This window comes from Cyrtonyx montezumae, unplaced genomic scaffold (assembly GCF_038088225.1).
Source record: "Cyrtonyx montezumae isolate F1298 unplaced genomic scaffold, pur_monq_1.0 scaffold_8, whole genome shotgun sequence".
In the NCBI taxonomy this organism is placed as follows: domain Eukaryota; kingdom Metazoa; phylum Chordata; class Aves; order Galliformes; family Odontophoridae; genus Cyrtonyx; species Cyrtonyx montezumae.
The window spans coordinates 115,888,991-115,913,641 of NW_027072089.1; the positions used below are offsets into that span (position 1 = coordinate 115,888,991).

The window sequence follows — 24,651 nt, forward strand, 5'->3', positions numbered from 1 at the left end:
AAAAGTAAAGTCTATTTGCCTATGGATAAAACACAACAATGATTTTTAATTGGAATGATACTTGGAAATTCATAATGGAGATTTATTGTAGTGGTATCTGAAAAGTAAACAACTGAAATCTTTATTAGGAATAACTAAGTTTACACCATCTCAGTGGAAATATTACTTACTGATGTCAAGAATACCGTCATGAATGTCTGAATTTCTAAGCAATAGAATCATTAGTAAGAGCTGACCACCATTTGGGAAGCAGACATCCTGGTCTTGCTGTGGAACTTGCTGCATTAAATGCAAAAGACTATAAAGGTAGATTTGAAAACATGTAAAACTAATGACCATTTATATACATAAATTAATTTAGAAAGAAGATTTCTGAAATGCATTGTTCCCATATGTTCCCTTTTCTACTGTACTTTGGATTCTTAATAGTAAGAGTGTCTGCCTATCTCGGTACAGAATAACTATTTGTGTGATATTTTGATTCCAAACAGCACATGCAAGATATATACTGTCTGTGTATATGTCTTAGTGGCTGGTCTTGCAACTTATTTTTCCATTCATTAGCCTTATCTACACTATTGCTTAATGTCTTAAGCAAAGTATTATTTTCTCACAAGGAAATTCATACAATGTGGGACAACGATCTATATTTTGATGAAGAGATATGTTATACACATACTTATAAGAAAGCATCCCTGCAAAAAGCTCACTGGTAAAATGATTTCATTCTTTATTGTTTAAGCATTTTAGTGTTGTTGTTGTTGTTGTCTTTTCTCAGACAGAAATTACAAATGGTTCTTTGTTAAACATGAACTCCAGAACATTGATAGCTGCTCCAGCATTTTTAGGGGCACAGAGCTCTCCCTGCTTCATAAAGCTAAAATGTAAACTGTAACTCGGTGTTTTTGGGAGATAAGACTGTTGAGAGGTAATTATCCAAATAAGTACTCTGTGTTTTATATTCTTTTGTCTTAAGCGAACACTTTCCTCCAGTTTGTAGTGCTTTAGATCTTTCATGTATCATCTTTACAGGAAAAATCTGTTTTCCTAAGTATTTTTATACAATAAAGTAGGGCCCAGAGGAGTATTATAATGCTTACTTTACAAGAGGTACAGCTGCTTGTCAAGGGAAAAGCTTTGATCAGACCATTGCTGGTGACTGAGGCATGCACTGTGTTTGGGGTGGGCTTAATCTCTCTTCACTTTTATTGTGCTTCTTTGAGTAGGAAAGAACCTCTGTGGGAGATGTCTAGGAAGTGAGACACAAGAGAAGGAAGATTTCATAAGCTCCTATCTCAACTACCATTTTCTCTACTTATATGTCTTTCTCATAAGAAAAATCTGTGTGGAAAATTTCCTGTTTTGTTTTTGTAACTCAACTCTTACTCAGAAAGTCTCACTGCTAATCTGTGAGTAGAATGGCGGTGGCATCTCCTACCTTCATTAATGAAACTCTTCTGCAAGAAAGCTAACTAAAGAAATGATTCTGTAAATAGACACAATTTCCATGTGTATCCAATGCTGCAAGTAAGAGATGTGTCTCCACAACTCTGAATAGGACTTGAAGGCCAACTAGACAAAATCCAATTTAAATGCATACTGTCAGGTTTCTGTAAAGGAAAAACGGTTGAAATTCTAAACAAATTTTTAGGTTTTGTTGTTTCTTAATATACTTCAAGTCTTTCATACTAACATAAGCTGTAATTATGCAAATTATTTTCCATATGAAGATCTGCAGTGGCTTCCATTTTGCAAGGTTTGAATAAAAAATGAATTGTATAAGCTATATAGTGATAAAAATCACAATATGCAGAAACATACTTTCCGGCATAGTTATCTTCAAAACTCAACAGCATTAGCTGTCACAGTATTACGAATCACTGCTTCCAGTACTGTAGTATAATTCCTGGACTTGTAGTTTCAGAAGGCTGTAATAACAACAACAACAACAACAAAAAGATGGCAGCAACAATGAGTAGGCAATGTTTTAGGATAGTATATAGTGTGTTTCAGAATATTCACAGATCTTGCCGTGCCACCTCAGTGATTTTTTCTAGGGAGTGTATATAAAGCTGTTTAAAATTGAAAGTTGTCACATATTGGGTTAAAATGAATTAACTCAATAAGCAAACAAAAATGTGCTTTCATTAGAATGAAAAGATTTAATGTCATTTTGACATCGTATTTGTGCTACTGGGCCATTTGCACAGGCTGTGTTATGAATTATGGAAATGAAGATGCTGTTTGTTCCAGTTTTCAGAGGAGCTTCTCTAAACACATTTAGTGAATTGCAGCCACAGATTGACAAATTGACAATATTCAGTGATTTGGAACTGCATTTCTAACTGAACAAAAACATTAAGGGATGCTGGAAAGCAACGAGCAATGTTTAAAACACCGAGTAAGTTTATGTATGAAGTCTGAGCTACTCTGAGTTGAAAATCATGAAAAATAAATGTAATGGAAAAACTGCTTAGCATTTTCTATTAAATGTAAAAAATGTTTGAAACTGACCATTTCTGGGTAAATCTTGTTCTCACATGTAGTTGTGGGCAAAAGAATAGGAACCATATGGAGAACTTTATGCCAACTCTTAATCGTGTCTGTGTGAACTATTTCATTTTGCCAGAAAATATGGTTAACTATAAAGTATCAGAAACAATCAGGTCAGGCAATTCAGCTGTATACCAACATGTATTTTCATACCAATTAAAAAACTATATTTTTTCTTTCTTTCTTAACATTCCTTTGCAAACGTAGCAGTGCAGAGTTGCTTCTTCATCAATGTATGTCAGATTAATGATATTTTGCTAGATTATTGCCCAGATAATATTATTTTGTCCTAATTTTATATTGCAGATATCTTGAAGGTTAAAACAAAAAAGGCTTTGGCATTTAATTAAGTGCCATTATGGTATCTCGTTGATGTTTATGAGCTCAAAAGCATTTATTTATGTTAGTGATTTAAACGAATGCAGAGGACTTAAGTTTCAAAGAAATGCTCTCAGATGTATTGATCTACTCAGTAGAGACATTTTTCACATTGACTTTTTTCTATAGATCATTTCATTTAAAAGTAAAATACCATCTAGTAGTCATCTGTGGCAAACACCTGAATATGATTTTTAGTAAGGTATACAATTAAGAACATTTAATTTATCCATCTTGTCTACACATTTATAGTGATATTGGAATTGATTATTGTTGGAAAATGTGAGAAAAGTTTGAGACTGGACAATGGATAATAGTTCTAGGGGTGAAATTCTGTCACAAATTATTAATGTTTGTTGCCACTGCTCTTTTTCTGAAAAGTCTTGTCTGTGATCTTACATTACAAATATTAACAGAAAGTTAATTTCTGTCTGAGGACAGAAGGTGTTTGAACTAGTATAAGAAAAAAATAGCAGACACATTTTATGTCTGATTCTGAGCAAACTCAGCAGCAGATCCTCATATCACTGGTGTATTATTGTTTGGTATTTTTTACCTATTCTGTGAGCAGGCTTTTTTTTTTTTTTTTCTTTCCCCTAGGCATGTATCAAAAGCAAAATTGCTGAAATGACCAATTCCACACTTATACACACTTGTATGCTGTGCTTGTTTAGTATGCTTTATCTCTCAGTGATGCACAACAAAGGAAACAGGAACTCTGATGAGACAGTATAAATGTTGGGATTAATATAATTTATTCCTTAAGAGTACAGTAGGATAAGTATATATATATATATAATTTTTGAGCTAATATTAAGCTTAGTAAGAATCTGAGTTTCTGATATCCTTTTGTCTTTTATACAATCATTTTTAACTTTTAATATCTTTTTAGATAGTACTTTCTGTGTCAGCTACCAACAAACATTTTTAATATCCAGGAGACATTAAAGAGATTTTGGAAACTAATAAGAACAATTATGTGAAAGAGGTATGACCTGCCCCCTTGAAGCAGCATTTGACAGCCTACATTATATGACAACCAAAGAACAAAGGTTTGCAAAGAGAGACTGATAAGGTACTAATACCTGCATGTAAGCTCTGTCTTCTAAGAGATTGCCAGAATTCATCTGGGAGAAGGCAGAAGACAGACAACATTGATTGATATATGTTTCATCATGTGGTTTGTACCATCTGCATATATTTTATGTGTTGCTTTTGAGAGGCAAGGACTGTAACTTAGATCCCCGTAGGCTTTGTTCTCAGGCTCTACACCTACTATTTGGCATAAGATGTAGCCAGTAGAAGAAAACTAAGATTTCTGGGACTTTTTTCTTTGCTTTAGTTGCAACAGCTGCAGAACAGATGTAAGCTGACATTAGTTCTGCCAAAAATCTCTTCCAAGTCTCCCACCCATTTTCCACCGAAGAAAAACTAGTCAGGTGATGCGAGCAAGGACCCAAATGTCAGGAAGAAATGGAAGCTCCCAGTCCTGATTTGACACAGACTGTTAAAAAGAAGCAATCATAAAACCTTTGTTTAGGGCTCTGAAAGGTAGAACAGCAATTTAAGGTGTTAATATTTCTAGATACACTAATATTTTTAGTATTCCGTCTTGCACTATGTCAGTGGGAAATAAAAAGAAATCTGCGTATGAACCACAGTGGCACTAGGGGAAAGAAAATCAAATGACAGCAAGAGTTCAAAACTGTCATTCACCTAACTGACACCCACCTAAGGCTCTTTTTATATATATATTTAAATATCTCAAATGCATTAAACAAAATACCATTGTCTTACTAGCTAGAACTTTGCTAAAACAGATTCTCAAAGATGGCAGTCCTTCTGTTGCATGGACCTCAGTACTGAGAAAGAGGGAGGTGACCTCTGTCTCAGGTTTCTGTGTATCTCTCCCACTTTTAATATGACATGTTTATTTTAGAGTATCTTGACTGCTGCAAGTTTCTCTGGAAAGTATGGATGTATTTCTTATAAAAGTATGATTTAGTAAAGATACGGTCAACAAGTGTAGTTGATGAGACTCATGATTTCTAAATTTGAGATGAATTATAAAATTATCCTAAATTCTTAGCATTTATGGTGTGTCAAAGAGGTAAATATGAACACTGAACAATAGAAAAAATATATTAGTTCATAACTGAGCTCTTCCGTGTATTTTATGATGTCTCAAATTGTCTACAGCAATGAGCTTGAAGAGCTAACCTTGCACTTCTGTCACCTGAAAAAAATTGTTAGCACCCTTAAGCTATGAAGGCTGTTAGTAGCAGTAATGGCCTTGGCACTGTTTGCCTGTTGGAGTTTGAAGATACTACAGACCAACACACTAAAGTAATACAGATATGAAAACTTTGTTGTTAAGGGAAGGTAAGTAGGTGCACACTCTTTTCAAAAATACAAATGGTTTGTTTGACCTGCCTGTCCCATGAAGAATAAGGAACTCTGTAGTAGGCTATGGCAACCCAGACAGGTGTGTGTGACAAAGTGGGAAATGATTTAGCCATTTCTGTGCAGAATAAATTTCTGGCACATAGGCTAGGGTCTGCCTAGCAAAAAGCAAGGCAAATGCATTCTGTGGCATGCATCAAAAAGAAAAAAAATTGAAACTTTGCCACTGTCAGTCTGCTGATGAAATCACACTGCAGCTGCCAAGCATTTTCAACCTGTCATTTACTTAAAGGTAGCAACCAGCAATGGCAGGAATGTCTGAATAATCAGGTGTCCATGCATGCTTATATTCAGGGTCTGTATAAGGGTCTGTGTGGGCTGTTGTCGTGAGTACTGCTGAATTCTCTGTGCTGGCTAACATGAAGGACAAATGCTACTGTTGCAGTTGCATTTCCTTTTCCTTACATCAGCATTCCAGGAACCTGGAATTTAGATTCTAATGTCATTTATAAATTGAGAACACAGAACTAACTATAAGTGTGACCTTTGGGTATTAGTTTAGTTTTAGTTTGTTTTGTAGAGTATTTCTGGCTGAATATTAATTCTGGTTTCCTCACAGAACCCTTCACTTGAAGAAAAACTATTTGTTTCATTCACTTACAGAGATGAAGATACTCTTCATTGACACTTGAATGGATACTTACCTTTGACTATTAACCACAGCAGCAGTTAACAAGTACTTAAACCTTTAACCGCAAGTTCTGTTGCATTTAGTGGCTTATGTCTTTATTTGCAGTAATGAAATTTCAATTGTCACCTGTAGATGTATTACTTTTAAGGTCAGAATCTTTAACGTGGAAAATGGTGGTCCATGGATCTTTGTTACAGGTTTACAAAAGGTGCTAAGAGGATTTTAGCTATGACTTGCATGAAGTATATTCCCATGTCATACTGTAGGCAAGCAACATGCTGATCCATCTGCTTTCAAATGTACAAAACTGTTGGTATAAGGAACAGGAAGTCAGAATGCTAAATTAAATGGTTCAGATCTCTCTCCTCAGTGGAAAGCTGAAATAAGAATATTAAGTATGTAAGGTCTAGTCATCTTAATCGTATTTGGACCAATATAGGCCCATGATGAGGTGGGAGAAGAGGAAATTTTTGGGAATAAAAGCTATGTGCATATTGTTACAAGTGGAAAATGAAGTACAGAAGATTGTATAGCTAACTAGTATAAAGGAAGAATGGCGATCTTGGCTTGAGGTGATTTTGAAATGACAAGAATTCTTTAATAAATCTAGATAACAGACCTTGGCTTCATGCTGTACCCAATGGGTATGCCTTATAGCAGGGTCTTTCCTAGAGAAGCCCAGCTGCTGCTAGGGCTGAACAGCTCCCGTACCCACACAGCCACTGGTGTATGCACTCAGTATATGCATCAACAGTACACCACATGTTTGAAAAAAGTTCTGTGTCATGTCAGCACAAATTAAGAAGCTAGGTGATTTGAAACTATCAGCTGTAAAATATAAACTAATAACTTTAGCAATGAGTCATATATCAACAATTTATTTGACCAAAAAAAAGCCAGTTCTCTTCTACACTACAGAGTAACTGACAAAAAGTGAAATTATTATAAAATACCTTTATCTTTACAACTTTACACAATATAGATGCCTGTAGTTTTGAAACCAGACTCACAGGCCAGTTGGACTATCTCAGGCACGTTGATGATTCATTTGAAATGGAGTTGCAGGGAGTGATTTCTTATGGGTCTGTTCATTTGGATGGTGATGCAGGTTTCTATTTAAATAAGCAGCTGAAGTGTGAATTTATCTGTGACATTTTTAAGATGGTTCATGAAGCCAGAATTTGACTAACGATACGCCTACTGTTCTCGTGCTAATTTTGGATTTATAGGTGTTGTATCATTCCCAAACTTATAAATGTCTGGTCCTGTTTTTTTTCTTCACTCTGCTTTCTTTCTTCCTTTCTTTGTTTTCTCCTTCCTTCCTTTCTTCCTTCATTTTCTCCTTCCTTTCTTCCTTTCCTTCTTACTTTTGTTGTCCTTTCTTTTTCTTTTTCTTCTTCTTTTTCTTTTTCTTTTTCTTTTTCTTTTTCTTTTTCTTTTTCTTTTTCTTTTTCTTTTTCTTTTTCTTTTTCTTTTTCTTTTTCTTTTTCTTTTTCTTTTTCTTTTTCTTTTTCTTTTTCTTTTTCTTTTTCTTTTTCTTTTTCTTTTTCTTTTTTCTTTTTTCTTTTTTCTTTTTCTTCTCTTTTTTTTCTTTTTTCTCTCTTCTCTTTCTCTTTCTTTTTCTTTCCTTCTTTCTTTCCTTCTTTCTTTTCCTTCTTTCTTCCTTCTTTCTTTCCTTCCTTTCTTTCCTTCTTTCTTTCCTTCTTTCTTTCCTTCTTTCTTTCCTTCTTTCTTTCCTTCTTTCTTTCCTTCTTTCTTTCTTTCCTTCTTTCTTTCTCTTTCTCTTTCTTTCTTTCTTTCTTTCTTTCTTTCTTTCTTTCTTTCTTTCTTTCTTTCTTTCTTTTCTTTCTTTCTTTCTTTCTTCTTCTTTCTTTCTTTCTTTCTTCTCTCTTTCTCTCTTTCTCTCTTCTCTCTCTTTCTCTCTTTCTCTCTTTCTCTCTTTCTCCTCTTTCTCTCTTTCCCTACTCTTTCTCTCTTTCTCTCTTTCTCTTCTCTTCTCCTCTCTTTCTCTCTTTCTCTCTTTCTCTCTTTCTCTCTCTTCTCTCTCTTTCTCTCTTTCTCTCTTTCTCTCTTTCTCTCTTTCTTCTTCCTCTTCTCTCTCTCTCTCTCTCTCTCTCTCTCTCTCTCTTTCTTTCTTTCTTTCTTTCTTTCTTTCTTTCTTTCTTTCTTTCTTTCTTTCTTCTTTTTCTTTCTTTCTTTCTCTTTTCTTTCTTTTCTTTCTTTCATCTCTCTCTCCCTCCACACACACACACTTTTCTTTCTTTCTCTCTTCCCACTCTTTTATCTCATTTATTTAAACAGTCTTTACTGATAGTCCTGGAATGACTATCACTGATTTCAGTAATTTGGCTCAGGACCTAATGTACCTCCTGCTGAAGAACTTGGAGGGTGGTTGTGAAACTTTGTGTAAAGCTCCTTTAACTATCACCAAAAGTATACTTTGGGTGATCAGCTGTAGCAATAAGAGATTTCCTATACTGATACCAGCCATGGCACAGCTTCTTTACCTGCACCTTGGCTTGAGTAGGAGAGGATCCCCATTATCACATGGGATATGCTTGCTGTTTTCTTTCTGATATTTGTTGAATTTCTTATGAATTGTCTGTTTCTTTTCACTGCAAACGTAAACCTTAAAGTGCATTCTTTAAAATGCTTGAGCTTAAGAGAAATAATGAAGAGAACAGTTCTTGAATATTGCTCATTAAAACAATGATCAGAAGATATACATCCTGCAGTGTTTGGATGCACTGAGAGTTGCCAAAAATGTAAAGAGTTGAAGCTTTGCAGAAAATCTATAGAGAACCATTACGGAAATGAAACACTGAGAGGTTTTAGAGCAAATGTTTGACGTGCATGGATGGAAGTAGCAGCTCATTTCTATCAGGGAAGGATCCATAGGTATGAAGATAAGTGTGTGTTTCTGAAAGAAGAAAGTTTGAAGAATTTTACTTATGCAGAAGGCAGATGTGTTGTTAAATTTGAAGTTGCCTCCTATTTAGCTGCACAATTCCAATACTTCAGTGTGTTGTTTTTTTTTCCAGATTCCCAAGAAGGAAACTACAAGTCAGAGGTCAACAGTAAACCCAGGAAGGAAAGGACAGCTTTCACCAAGGAGCAGATCAGAGAGCTGGAAGCAGAATTTGCTCATCATAACTATTTGACCAGGCTGAGGCGATACGAAATAGCAGTAAACCTTGACCTCACTGAAAGACAGGTACTGATGTAAAACAATGAACTTCAAATACTTGCTCAATATTTGTTGTGTTTAGTAGTTAGTACTCTTTAAATTAGAGTTCTTGTGTACATTATTTACATATATGTAAGTATAACAGATTGAATGTTTGTATCAACGTTAGGCAAGTAGTTTTTATTTTTGCGTGACACCTACCAACTTCATCATGGAGGCAGAGATGGAAAACGAAGGCAAAAGTAATATATATATTAAACTGGTGCATATCTTTTCTAATCTGTCCACACTGATTTGGTTTAGAGTGGTACGACCCAAGTACTGCATGTACAAGCAGACAGTTTTCCTGCGTGCAACAAATATGAGCATCTTGTTTTAGTCTATTAAATGTATGCAGTTGCCATTTGTCCAGAATTTCTGAACATCCTGTTTCCAGATGGCAGCAAGAATGGAATACCAGCAAAACTGGAATACAGGCATTTTTAACCACTTTATCTTACCCAATGCTGTGAAAGCAGAGGAGATGATGGAATTTCTTATCACTGTTACTGGTTTCCTGCTCCCCAAGCTCTGGGCCGGGAAACACTTCTGCACATGCTCAAGTTTCATTGTGCATGTTGTCACATTGATTTCTAATGGAAATATTCATGTTAAATATGTACAGAAGTGTTTCAGGATCTCATCCCAACACACTGAATGGGTGGTCAAGTTACCTTTCAAGTAGTAATTATACTAATGTATGCATTTTAAATAAGTATTTTATTAAAGGCATTTAGAATAATGGACCTAAGAACATCAAACTGATGAAATGTTATCCACTGTTTTATCACTGAATTTGAAAGTCTTTTGCATAGCCATTAGCAGTCATTCTTTCTTCAGGAATCAATGATAGACTGAGAGATTGTTTTAGATACAGTCAGTAAGATGACAGTGTATTCAAGGGACAGTATTAAAATAACACTGAGTAGAGATAACTATCTATATGTGTGTGTATAGTCATCAGATCACACTGTTGATACAGTAATAACATTTGAAAGATATTTGAGGAAATTCTGTATGTGCAAATATTTGCACTGACAATGTTTGATGATAAGAATAATACCATGATTTATGAACTCCTTATATGAGAAATTACTAAATCAGTTCCTTTGAACTTCATTAGCATCTTCTATTAGTAGATATCTCAGTTAGAATCTGTCCTTTTCTGTACATGGCAACTCGTTTACTCACACATGTGAATGAATCATTTTCTCTGAAGGTTTCTAGGCAAATCTTTTTCCTTCCAGCTTGGCAAGGAGAAACCAGCACTTTCTTGTTTGACATGAATATGTTACTAGGCTTCACTGGGTCATTTTCCTTTATTGAAATGTCTGTTTTGAAAGCATTCAAACAACTGGTAACTTTCTGCCCTTTTCTTTTTGAATCCCCCTCACTAAGGTAAGCCTAGACAATTAGATTATATTCTACACCTCATTTTGACAGCTAAGAGGACAAGGAATGAATTCTTGTCTCAGTAACAAGTCTGTATAAAACTGAGCAGCATCAACAAAATTTTAAAACTATCTGCTATGCAGTTTTCTGGGAAGTAGTCTGCTGACTTCAGAAAACATATTCCCATTTTCAACAGAGGTGAATTTGACCTGGATTTTAGCTATTGCCCCTGATATTTTTTTAATTCTTTCCTTTAAAGACTGAATTGATCAGGAAGCAGATAGATTAAAAGGATTTAAGATACTATAAAGGATAAATATTGAATAGTGTCTTGAGGAGGAAATGCATCCTATGTAAGACTAGTTTTGAAAAATCATTTAAGTTACGGGTGTATTTGTTTTCTGGTTGCTACATCATGTCAGTTCTGTGCATTATCCTGGTAACTGTGATAATTTCTATAGAATTATAAGTAGTCTACCTAATTATCTAATTCTTCTGTGCTTCACAGATTGTCTCAGAGTATTAACTAAGCAGCTAGAAATCCCTCCCTCCCTTCCCCCTTCCCCCCCTCCCCCCCTCCCTCCTTCTGTATCCCCTCAGAAACTAGATTTCAGACCAAACCTAACTCCTCATGGAATTAATTATTTAGCATATTTGTCTTTAGAGTTCTTTCTTTCTTCTGTTCTGCTTTCTTTGCTTACTTTCTTCTCTTTCTCACTTTCTTTTCTCTCTCTCTTTCTTCTTTCTCTCTTTTTCTTGCTTTATCTCTCTTTCTCACTTTCCTCACTTTCTCTCATTTTTTTTTCTTTCCTTCTTTCATGGCAGGCATTAGATTATTCAAAGGGAAGAAGAGCAAAAAAATAATCTGAGGAAAGTATTGTTGGGTTATGACTTTTAGTTATTTCCCAAGTTGTGAGATAAATCATGGAATCTATTATTTCAAGAAAGCTTTATCTTTCTCCTGACTATAGTGGTAATTTCAGCCATACGCTGCAGCTTAAAAGAGGCTCTGACCAACTAACACTTCATAATTACCTTTCTGGCTTTTAATCAAACTACAGAAAAAACGTATGTCTGATAATATTAAAAGCTATAAAAGGGTATTAAAATTTTCTACAGTCATCAAAGTAAGTATCTGTTTGACTTTTGAAACAACTTACAAAATCAGTTCGAACATAAATGGCTCATGGAAAGCCATCTCACAAAAACAGTCATGAAAAAAACACACAGCATATGGATCAGGAGAAGGAATTAATCCCTAAAAAGGAAACCTGAGTTACAAGACAGGAGAAATAAATGAAATAAGTAACTCAAATTCCTAGATATTAAGAATGCACTTTGAGAGCATTATAAGTGCATCTGGTGGTAGGATGGCTCTATTATGGTATTGCAAGGATTCCAGAAGTATAGGTACCTATAATTCCTGCTTCATGTCCTGTGGAGTGTATTCACAATTCCTGCTCAGTCAGCAGTTAATAATTTTCAGCTGGCAGGATTTTATTATATATTGAAGAGCCAGTTAGACTAAAAAATATCTTAGCTCCCTAGATATTTGTAACCTTGACAAGTGCATTCTTGGCTTTTTTGTACATCCAGATAAACTTGGAGAAGGTTCCATTCAGGCTTTTTAATATCTCACTGTGGGATGAGGAGAGGAAGCAGCTGCAGTGGGGTATCAGAGGCGTGGTAAAGTGGACATTTTTATGGAGTTGATCTTGCCAAATATAGAAGGAGTAGGAGATCTTTCCACCTCACAAGATCTTTTTGCATGGAGCTAATCAAAAGAGCAATGTTACAGTTCTGCAGGCTAGATAAGGTTACCGGAATAAACAGTCAGAATATGTAATGCTTCTGTTTGCCAACATAAATGGAAAATCCCACCTAGTCAGATTAAATTCTGCTGATGGCAAGGAGAAGGTTTATTTCTCTTTAACTTTAATTTCCAATATCCACTTAGAAGCCACCAGTCATTTATAAAATGCCTAAAACCTTCGACTGTGCATTGACAAGGGATACATTTTTGTCAAAATGTACTTTTGCATTTGTTTTTGACTTTCATATATGTAGTACCAACATGAACAGTGACAAAGGAATAACTTTTTTAATGTTCCTTTCTATCAATAAAAAGAAGCAGGCAGCATCATAATTTAATTGCTTTTAGGCAGTGTTGATACAGTATCTTGGGCAATGAGGCCGTAACCCATACTGGAACATTAAATTGTTTTGGCTATGAAAATATTAAAAGAAGTTTTCCATGAGACACGTTTCTCCTATGCAAGAAGTTTCTCCCCTGGATCACAAGTTACTTGATTAAAATCCTTTTCAGCATCACTGAGCTCAGGGGAATTTAATCACACCATTTTTTAGGTACTGAACTTGACTGATAAGCTAAGAGTCAATGTGAAGAGAAGGGCTCCATAAAAGAGTTCATAAATTGAACTGATTGATTGTGCTGTCACATCTTCTCTGAAAGGGAGCTGCTGATTCCAAGCTTCCATGTGCTAAACACTCTCTATACACACTATAATAATAAGCCTGTGTGGCTTGAAATCTTTTGGATTGTTTGTTTTATTTGAAGTAACACCGTTAATAAAATAAAACTCCATAATACTTTTATGTTTGTCTTGAGCAATATAAATACCAGCAGTAAGAGTCACTGTGCTAACTCAATTCATTCTCTTAGGAAAGAATGCCACTAGCAAACTTAATTATAACTAGTGCACAATTTTGATTTGAAAGAAAAAGAATGTACATGGCAAAACTTCAAATAGTATATTTATTTTTTCAATATTGACTGAATCCAAACAAGAAATTTCATGTGCAAAGATCCATGTGGTTCAAGCTGTTCCTTGTGAATGGACCTTACACCTGCAGAGAAACCCCATGGAGTTCTGGGTGGGGATAAACATGATAGTGCTTAGCGACATAAAGCAGTGTATGTGATAATATATAGAAATAGTATCACCTCATGAGAATCGTTTTTACTGTTTTTAAATGTAGAATCCCTTTCTGGTTTCACTAGCTCCTTCTCAGGGATGCCCAGCTAAACAGAGCAGATGTTAATTTTGAGCTAGTTTGCCATCAGAAGGCTTAAGATTGGCTTATTTTGGAAGGCAAATGTGGAACTGGTTTAAATAAATACAAGTGATGTTGCTTGTTTCCTGGACAAGGGTAATAACTTCTATAGCCACAGAGTCCTATAGGGCTGTCATGAGCCAGTACTCACTTTCACACTCAGTTCACTCAGGCAAAATGAGTATAAAATTATGCAAGTTCTTTCTTTCTTTCTCTTTCTTTCTTTCTTTCTTTCTTTCTTTCTTTCTTCCTTTCTTTCTTTCTTTCTTTCTTTCTTTCTTTCTTTCTTTCTTTCTTTCTTTCTTTCTTTCTTTCTTTCTTTCTTTCTTTCTTTCTTTCTTTCTTTCTTTCAATAGTGTACTGTACGTGTAAATCATGTAAGTCGATGTTTATGGAAAGAGAAGGTAAATTTTGTCTTGAGGAGACATTCTTCATAAGTTATTTTTCCACCATGTGTTTCTTTTGTAGTTTTTTTTTTAAATATATATATTCAAAGGAATTTAATAAAGGCAGATCCCCCAAAATATATGTTACAGGAGTGTAAGGTAGATGAGGTAGATGGGAGTTCTAGGAGTTACTTCACAGCTTGCCTGTCTTATCTTCGCATAAAGAAGAGAGACTGATTTTGTCAAAAGTAATCCCTTAGCAAGTCAGTAAGAGAAAACAACCTGAAATGCATTGTGTCCTATTTTGTTTAAAGTGTGTTAGCTCTGAAACCTAGTGCAGAAAGGCTTTGAATTACTCAGTGAAAGTAATTTTGAAGAGCACTGGTGGAGAAGGCAGAATTTCTTTGGAGGGAGTAGAGGGAGGTAATTGACTGCTTCTGAAAGTAGAACAAAATACTTTTATCACTGCTCTCTTCTGAAATATAATGTCTATTCCATCCCTGTCTTAAGTGTGGGAGGTAAAAAGGAGAATGTATCACCTAAGCAGTAACCAAACCTCAACTGACTTTTATGTAATGTAAATCCAGAACTCCCTCCTACACCTTCCTGGGTGCCAAAAGTTCCAGCTGTCCTTTGTGCACCTGCCAAACTCCCCTTTTTCTCAGCAGCTGCTGCAAAGTACTCATGAATATTTGGTGCAAAGTTCTGTAATGTAACACTGAGTAATTTATATCACTGAGAAGGTGACTAAAGCAAGTTTAATCAGGTTTTGGTACCACTCATTAATTTAGAAAAGTTAATTTTCTCCAATTGATATATTTTGATACAATTTTATAATAACTAAGAGGACATTTAATACCCAGATATATTTATTTAAATTGGTTTTAAGCTTAATATATATATATATAAAATTATATATATATATATATAATATATAAATTAAAAAGATGAATTCAATCATACAAGGAAGAAAATTAAGTTCAATTGAATAAAACTACCCATGTATCAAACTATTTAAAATCTCATGTTATCTTTATTAATTTCTGAAAATATTTTAAATTGATAATTTCAATTGTAAAAATAATTTTAGGTTAATAGTTTTGATTCTTGCAGCCTGATCTAGTGGAAGGTCTCCCTGGGCATGGAGGGCTGAACTAGATGACCTTTGAGGGACCGTTCTATCTCAAATCACTCTATGATTCTCTGATGCTAACCTTTATTTTCTTTCATAGATGAGATGAGGAAAAGAAACATACCTTTTTTTTTCCATTCCTATTTGCTTTTATAAGTGTTTTGAATAAGTTATTATGAAAATGCTATCTCTGTGTATGTGAAGAAGGTAAGTTTCAGCTGTATAACACCAGTGATTTCTGTGAAAGTCCAGGAATTAAACTTTCTTTAAAACGTGGGCAATATAAATGTACTATCTAAAAACAACAGCAACATTTTTGAAGTAAAAAAAATAATCAAGAAGTATTTTTTTTCCTTTTTAAATTAGAAAAATCAGGATTATTTTTTGTTGTTCATATTTTTATCTACATTAGAAAAATTCAATTGATAGACTTAAAAAAAATAGCAGTAAAAGGACAGTGGCTGAGCTAGGACAGAATGGTTTAAAGTCTTAATTATTTGTTCTTCCTGACACATTGTTCAAGCATAATGAAACAAGTGGAATTTGGGATACTGACTTCAAAGCTTCATACTTAAAAATATGTGTATCTTATAGCAGTCTCAACTGCCACAGCCCTCTTGTTTCTAATACTTAAGGTTTGTGAGGTATCAATATCTGAGTATATATTAATAACTTTAGTAGTGTAGAATAACCATATCAGCCCCCTTGTTTTGAATCTTATTCTGTGATTCCTCCAGAGTACTCTTTAAAATAAGTTGGTCACAGCAGAACCATTTCTCTTGTACATCAGGAGCCCTGCAATGTGATATCATTTACTCAAATCTTAAGTAACAGCCTAATCATCAGATGTGGAGATGCAGATGCTAAACAACTTGTTGACTAAGGGAAAAGAGGCTGTGCTTTCGTGCCAGTAAGCAGATGTGCTCAATAGACTGGCTTATAAGTGCTGATGTAGAAACAGCTGTTAATGCTACCATCATCTTTAATATCATTCATTTCCCTCCACTTCCTTTGTTTTCCATATATACATATGCTTGCTGTATATAGTTACACTGTGCTAGTCTGAGGGTGGAGAAGAGGGAGTACATTTTAATAAATAATAGGCAATCAGACCCTGATTCTGGGAGGTGGTGAGCACATTCAGCTCCTGCTGAAGCTAACTAAAGCAGTTCAAAAGGACTCCTACACTGTCAAGTTTGTAATAGTTTTAGTTAAAGTTGTAAATGGGACAAACTAGTTATTTCACTGGGAAAAAAATATTACAAGGCTTTCAAATTCACCTCTTAAAAGGCCCCCTTTTTTATCTTTCTAAAATTTCTTTGATTTTTTTTCACTCATATTCTCCTCTCTTTCCTCCCCTCCCACATGATTTCTCATAGTGTTCTGTCCTGATACGTGTTTTATAAGTTTCAAATAATCTGTGCATCTGAAAGGCAGTTTTCCACGAACTGAAACAAATGATACTCTGAAGCACTTCACACAGCTTGTTTCACCTCCTTCCCGTTACAAAAATATGGATAGATCACATTATCAGTAACTACTACACCTGCCATAGCTGACTTTTCAGTTCCAGAGGAAGTTCAGAATTCCTATAACTGAATTTGATCCTCAGAGGAAATAACAAGGGGAGGACTTGTCTCATATTATTAGCACTTGAGCATCAGAGGCCTCATCTAGAGTTCATTGAACTTGATGGAAACACTCCCACTGATAATAGTGTACTTTGAATTGGGTTAGAAGTGGATTTCAGTATTTTTAAATGGAGGAAATAAGGATTTATACATATATATGGAGAGAGAGAGAGAGAATACGTAAAGTATAAGGTATTCTCTTATGTAAGAGTACCCCAGTAGATTAACACAACAAATGATGGAAAAAATAATCTCACACTATTTTTAATAACAAATTTCACTGAAATTAATTTTTATTATACATATATAATCATTAGCATATCAAATAATGACATTTCTGATTTGATATTCTTTAACTAAATCAGATGTGAATTATTTGAAATCATTAACAAGAAAACCCTAAGACTGTTTTTAAAATTTTTCTTTCTTTTTAAAACTATCACCAGTTAGCTAGGTGATCTGAATTAAGAGGAGCTCACTAGACTGATCTCTTCCAATCCTTACCCAGAAGATGGTGCCACTTACTTCTGATACTACCGCTGAAAGAATCATAGAATATCCCATGTTGGAAAGGACACATGAGGATCATTGAGTCAAGACCCTGGCTACACACAGGACCACACAAAACTCAAACAATATTTCTCAGAGTGTTGTCCAAACACTTCTTAAACTCAGGCAACTTTGGGCTGTGACCGTTGGCCTGCGGAGTATGTCCCACTGCCCATCACACTCTGGTACAGAACCTTTCCCTAATCCCCAGCTGCCCCTCCTCTGACACAGCTCCATGCTGTTCCCTTGGGTCCTGTTGCAGTCACCAGAGAGCAGAGCTCAGCACTTACCCCTGCACTCCCTATGAAATCTGCAGCCACCTCCCTTCAGCCTGCTCTGCTCTGGGCTGAACCAGCCTAGCAACCTCAGCTGCTCCTCATGTGTTTTCCTCTCTAGACCCTTTACCATCTTCATAACCCTCCTTTGAGCTCTAATAGCTTTATGTCTTTCCTTCTATTTTTCTTGAAGCCACTCTTCGTATATACTATTATTTTGTTTTTGTTCAAGGACGTAAAAACATTCTGAGAATTGCTTAGATTTTTAAAACTTCTCTCTAATGCTGTTATTTCTTCTTGTGAAACAAAATTTTATGGGCCATTATTCCAGAAGGATGAAAATATTCTGCTGTACCAGGGTGAACCCAAAGCCTATTGATTTTTGCTGTTTGGATTATGCCTGTGGTTGCATTTACTATACTTCCCTTCACCACTGTAGTCATGGCTTTTGCAAGAGAAACTTCATTGTCTTAAAAATAAACTAAAATAAACAAACTGACATCTTAACTTCCCCCACATTGCTGTAAGTGATGTACTAATGCTGTAACCTTTTGAAGACTGTTTGCTTGGACACATCTGATATGTGACCCTAGTACGATAATTCCTAATATCACAGCAGCCAGCAACAAATACCTTCCCCTTTACTCTCATTTCACTGTACATACCAGGTGCTTGGCTTCTAACGAGTTGACTAAAAGAAGGGATGTTCTGGACTTTAAGATTCTTAACTAACCTGGAATCATTTTGTTCTTTCCCAAGTGACTAAGTTTAACAGCTCTCATTGACTTTAACAGGAACATCGAGTATTAAAAAAAAAGAATAGCTATACCTTTCTTCCTTCCTACACACATACATAGAAATCACAATGCCATCTATCAATTCAGTTGCAGTAAAGTTTTAATATAAAATTCAAAGTGATACTAAAGGTTAAACACTACAGTGTTTCCTGGATGTATAAGACAGATTCAGCAAAACAGCATTCTTGTGGCTCTATTACTCATGTTGTACAATATGTCCTGCTGTGACTGTTCCTTGCTGTTTCTTTTAAAACTCTGAAACACATTCTGCTAAGCACAGCAGAGAATACACCGGCGTTGCAAGACTTCTTGCATTTTTTCCAAGGGAAATGTTGTGGATGTCGTTTATTTTTCTATGGAACCCTCATATTATGTGTTGCATAGACACACATGTATCAGATTTTTTAGTAACATTAACTCTAAATGGATCAAATCCAACAATCTTCCCTTCATTCACAAATAATGTTTTCAGTGACAGTATTATAAGCTGATTTGAAATCAGCCTTTAATCTGGTCGAATATATTTGACAGATGCTATGCACATCCCTTTTATTTTTTTCTTCTGGCTATTGGAAAAGACTTCTTGTGGTTTGCAGAGCTGGTACGTTAGAACTGTGCAGATAGTTTAGCTTTACTTTTTTTTTTTTTTTTCCATATATTTCTATACAGAGAATGGGAGGAGGGGAAATGAGTTTCAGCTGGAATAAAATCTTGGGGTTTAATGTGACTTCAAATGTACAGACACATTTTTAATTTTTCATCCTGTTAATTTATTTTCCATTCTTATCTGAAATATTTGATTATTTTCTGATTTTGATTCAGGTTTATAACTGCTTTGCTGTCTGCCTTTGTGGGTGTTTATTTGTGTGAAAAATGTGAATAAATGGAGTAGAATTAAGGATTACTCGACTAGGTTCATTTAAATGTATTTGTAACATGGACAGGGAAGCTATAAGTTTTGACTGTAAGAAATGCTCTTTCAAGCACTTCAACAAATTAGAAAGACTTCTACAGTGCTCCACTCAAAACCCATCAGTTGTCAGAACCAAACAGGCTGAAAGCACTGAAAATTTTTCAGTGGAAGTTCCTCTCCAAAGTAATTAGCTTTGTTTAAAATGTAATTAAAAAAACATTATAAGCAGCGGTGTGGACATACACTGGGCTACCCAACAGCTGGGTTCTTCTGTCCAGTCCCTTGTGGGTTCAGTTGCGTCTCTGTTTCTCTGTCTGTGGAATGACATTAATACATTTTTCAAGAGCATGTTGATTTCCCACTGTTTTCTAAGGGGCTCTGAGGTCTTCCCATTGAGGGCATGACAGTGATGCATATTGCAGCTGGGCCCGCAGCCTTCTTGCTGTAACTATTTTCCATCCTCTGCAGTCATTATTCTCACATCCCCAGGGCTCTCATCCCATCCCAGACTTGGTCTCTTGCTGCTCAGGGAGCCCTTGCTGCACTTCTAACCAAAAATACAGGGCTGTACTACAGCTAGGAAGATGGTTATCAACCTTCAGTGACTCCATCTCTATTTCCTTGTTTTTTCTTTTTTCCACAAAGGTAAAAGTTTGGTTCCAGAACAGACGGATGAAGTGGAAGCGGGTAAAAGGAGGCCAGCAAGGGGCAGCAGCCCGGGAAAAGGAACTGGTGAATGTGAAAAAAGGCACACTGCTCCCCTCCGAGCTCTCTGGTATTGGGGCAGCTGGTCTCCAGCACACAGGGGACTCACTAGCGAACGACGACAGCCATGACAGTGATCACAGCTCTGAGCACGCACACTTATGATACACAAAGAGTGTCCCAGCTCCGTTCTCAGGAAAGATGCTTTGCTGGCAAGCCTTAAACAGGCATCGTTTACGTATGCAAGTGACTCTGGCAGTGATTTTTAAAGTTGTTATGGAAGATTCGGGCTTATTGTGTCTGCTTTTCTTGATTTTTAGATGGTTTACAGTAAGTGCCATGTCTTAAAGGTGCCTCAAGAGTGGAGAAGTGGAAGATGAACTTACTTTGAACATTCCAGATTTGTTTGTCATGTTTATGACAGCGGGCAGGTATTTTTGCTTTAGCTTGCACTGAAAATTACATTGCTCTCAACAGACGTTATATTCTGAAAACCACAGTGCCACAAAATCACTATCTAGTGGATAAGAAATGTATTTTAACTCTGTATATATTTACCTTACAGCATTTTCCTGTCTTCACTAATTTTAGCAATGCATTCATATTAGCTGATGGCAATAGTCACTCATGACAATAAATGGCTTTTTGTCTCTTTATTTTTGTTTTGTTTCGCCAAAGACATACAATACATGCAGATACTTTTTTTCAAGTAGAGAAAGTGTCTGCTAGGACACGTCCTTGTATGACAGACAAAACAAACGTTATGTTGCATTTACTATCAACTGCTGCTAATAGGGTATTATTAAACTTACCTAGCTCCTCAATTCTTCTTATCTTATAACTGCAAAAAAAAAAGATTTTTAGGATCATAAGGATAGTCCAGTAACCTGCCAGAAAATTTTCATACTCAGTGGAAACCCCAGAAAGGATTATTCACTTCTACTTTGTCATCACTGAGTACATTAATTAATACTGACTGTGGAAATGTCGCTTCATCTTCAGTTTAAAAAACAGAAGTAAGCTGAAAGTTATTATCAACTGCTTATGTTGGTAGGAATCAAAATATGAAAGTAACTCAGTATTGTGTCCCATTTGTAAAATAAGACACAGTTTCTGTTATAAGCTTCTATGTACATACAGGCAAACACCAAAACTCAAAATTTAATGCAAACCATTGATTGTACTTTGTAAAGAAAAATGTTTAATAAATAACCGTTTTTAAATATTTCTGGTCTCTCTACAATGATTTCATAGGAAACTTAAAGTGTTATTTTGAAAAAGTCCTAAGGAACTCGGACTTTTTTGGGTCTTTTGGAACTTCATCTGTGAACAACACAAAGCTAAGTTTTCAAATTTAGGCTTTTAATCTTGGATAAACTTTCCACCTTGATCCATTTGGGAAACTCTTTCCTTCAGCAGGAAAAAGGCATCTAGGCAGCTAGTGATGTCTTCAGCCAAAAACAACAAGAGTCTGTTCAACCATTTTTCCAGATCTAGAGTGAATATAAGGGGTTATTTTGTTGGATCTAGTTGAAATGTGTTGAAATGAATAAATATTAGGAAAGGATGCACATTTATATCATAATGCCTTTATTTGATAGTGTTCTTCAGGGGAAAGGTATTAAACTGTCCAAAAAACATAAAGGATGAATTCAACTGGGTTCTGCAATAGAAGATGCAGAGTGAAAGAGCAAGCAAGCAGGAAAACATGGACGTCCATGAGAGCATTCACTGAAGCTCTGCTATGTGGAGTAGTAGAGCATTATAAAAGTTAAACGCAATCAAGAGATCTGAGTCTGTTTTCCAAATCCTGGAGGTTTGATTTTTCTTGCACATTAATTGTTGTCATAATCATTTTAGTTTAAAATATGTTTAGTTTTAATTTAATTTAGTTTAATACACCTAAACAATGGGTAATTCATGTCCTTGAAGACTTAAGAGCACTTTACTGATTCCAGGAACTAAAGGGTTTTGTTATTTGTTTCTTAGTTCTTTTTCAAATGCCTTTTTCATATAAAATTGCAAAGTTTGTGAGGATGGAGAAGTAATCCAACAACCTGCAAATACTTGATATTTTTCATTTGATGGCTAGATGGAAAAGTTTTTTTGAATGGTTGTGGTGATTATCAAAGTATAAAATAAAAAGTGACCCACACTAAAACTAACTTCTAGGCTATGTTTGCTCCTGCTAAAAGAAATACGCATAAATTTTAAAATGAGAAAAACTTAGATTTAATAGTTAAAAGAAACAAAACACCTTGAATTTTCAGATACTACCTTCTTACAAAAACAATTTTACATGACCAGTTTTGCTACATAAAAGGTAAGAGAATATTATTATCTTTCAAATTGCCCAAATGCTTTTTCAGGCACACAGAATTGATTGTTGCCTTCACACGCTTTAAGACTGAACTTGAAAAAGGTTCCACCAGGTTTGAGATGACACTTCACAGAACAAATGGAAATAGCTTATTAACATTAATTGAAATGCACCAGTGAAGCCTTTCTAGCCCAAGGCACTTGGAGAGATGTGGTATTATGTGATTTGATTGCAATACTTGCAGTGGGGAGGCAGCCTATATGTGTGATGGTGGCAAATATGAGCTGCAAAAATCTCATTACAAGGTACATTTTCCGTTTGAGGATAGTCTTTTTCCATTTTTGTTGTTTAGCTGAATCTGTAGAGATATAAAGGAGAGGGGAGAGAAACATGCAAATGGATGTAAAGTGCTAAGAAAATTTTTGTTTATATAAATTTATTTAAATAAATCTGTAAAGCACCAAATGTAACTTTACACTAGGGTGTGAGTGGGGGAAGACTGGCAAAATTGATTGTCTTCGATGTTTTAGAAGCAGTTAAAACATTGAATGTGGCCATATGATGCTAACTGGATGTAGCAACATCTTAGATTATTTGAAGACTCCCGTTGGCTTGAAACAACTGTTTTGTGGGTACACCACCGCAAAATGAAATATGGCGCAGAGACCTCACACTGGCAGAAGTTGAAGGTACAAATTCTAAGCACAGTGAGCTTCCTACCATGATATTGAAGGAATTTACTTACAAGCACACCCCACAGAAATCCAGACATGCGTCTTCCAGATTTCAGCTAGCTCATGTTCAAGCCACGCACAGCAGCAGTGAACCCTCTCCTCTTTAGCACCGTTTTTTGGGTAAGCATTTCTAATCAAGACTCATCAGTGCAGACAGGGTTATGGCTTCTTCTGAACACACCAATTATTTAAAAGCTAGCTGATGGAGTCAACAGACTGATTTTGTTCCTGAAAGTAACATTAAAGGCTTTTGAACTGTAACTTGAAATTTTGTTTTATACTCAATAGTTTTTATCTGCCTGCAGACTAACTGAGGGTTCTTTCACCGATCCAGCCATACAGTATGGCTAAGAGTATGCCGTTTGACAGATGGGCACAGTCAACACCTGATACTGTGATTTGCCAAGGCTGTGCAGGCACTTGGTAGAATGAAGTCTGATGAAAATTGGTTTACTTATTTTCATTAGTTCCTGTTATTAAATCGTATCTGATCACTTCTATGTCTTATCATCAATGAATCCTACTTCTGAGGCTAATAACATATCTTATCTGCCCAGAGACTATTGATGCTCTACTGTCAATGTACCGCTGAATCAGAGACAGAATTTGAATACACAGAAAATCTATCTGACTGTAAAAAGGCAGTGATCTCCAACAGTTTAATTTTCAACATGATAGATGATTGGAATTCATTTATTTCTACTGCCTCTGGAGTACAAGGCTATGTAGTTTTTGCAGGGTTTCCTTCTATTTCTCTATGGCTGTTGACTTTGTATTTTGCCTTGTTTATTCATTGCTTTCAGGTTTATTTTGGCAATAGTTGTTTAAGAGGTGTGGTTAAAATAATACCATTGCAAACTAACTGGACTTTCTTAATTACGTATTCTAATCAGTTTGGGGTTTTCATTAAAAAATGTATCTTTTCTAAGCCTCTTTTCATTGGATCAAAATTAGCAAAAAATGAGTAGTAAGGAGAGGCTCTATACCTTTCCAACCAATGTTTGATCTGAAGGTAGTTTTAAGTTTCTTGCTTTCTTTAATGAAGACTCTGACTGCTGCAATAATATTATTTGTACAAATAAGAAAAAGTAAAATCGCATTAGGACATGCAATCTTAGTTGCTATGGGGAAACAAAGTTATATAAGTTAGGGACAAAAAGTCAGCTTGAGCCTTTGTTTAGAACTTCCTGGCTTCAGTCAATTTAAGCCCCTTGGGTGAGCTTGTATTTAACAGCATACATGCAGTATATCAGATCATCTACAAGGTTTAAGAGATTTTAGAGCAATAACATAACCAATGACGTACTCTAATTTAGTATCAAGCAGTGTGTGTAGGTTAAAAGGGAGAATTCTGTATACAACCTGATGTCTATATTCATTCAAAAAAGTCAGTGTACCTGATAGCCTGTAAAAAATGGCATAGGGTTTCTCTGGTGTTCCGTGCTATTACCTCATAAGAATTTACTGAAGCTCATTTGATTTTGTGAATTT

The 24,651-nt window shown here is 35.4% G+C and overlaps 1 protein-coding gene across 1 annotated transcript in view; it reads left to right on the forward strand.

Annotated features, from left to right (window-relative positions):
- Nucleotides 1-21,312, forward strand: part of MEOX2 (mesenchyme homeobox 2) — a 52,487-nt gene extending 31,175 nt beyond the window's left edge. Inside the window, exons 2-3 of the mRNA XM_065752279.1 lie at nt 9,067-9,239; nt 20,047-21,312. Of these exons, the coding sequence (XP_065608351.1) occupies nt 9,067-9,239; nt 20,047-20,271 (398 nt within the window). The 3' untranslated portion in view covers nt 20,272-21,312. The remainder of the gene's footprint in view (nt 1-9,066; nt 9,240-20,046) is intronic.
- Nucleotides 21,313-24,651: the final 3,339 nt, after the last annotated feature.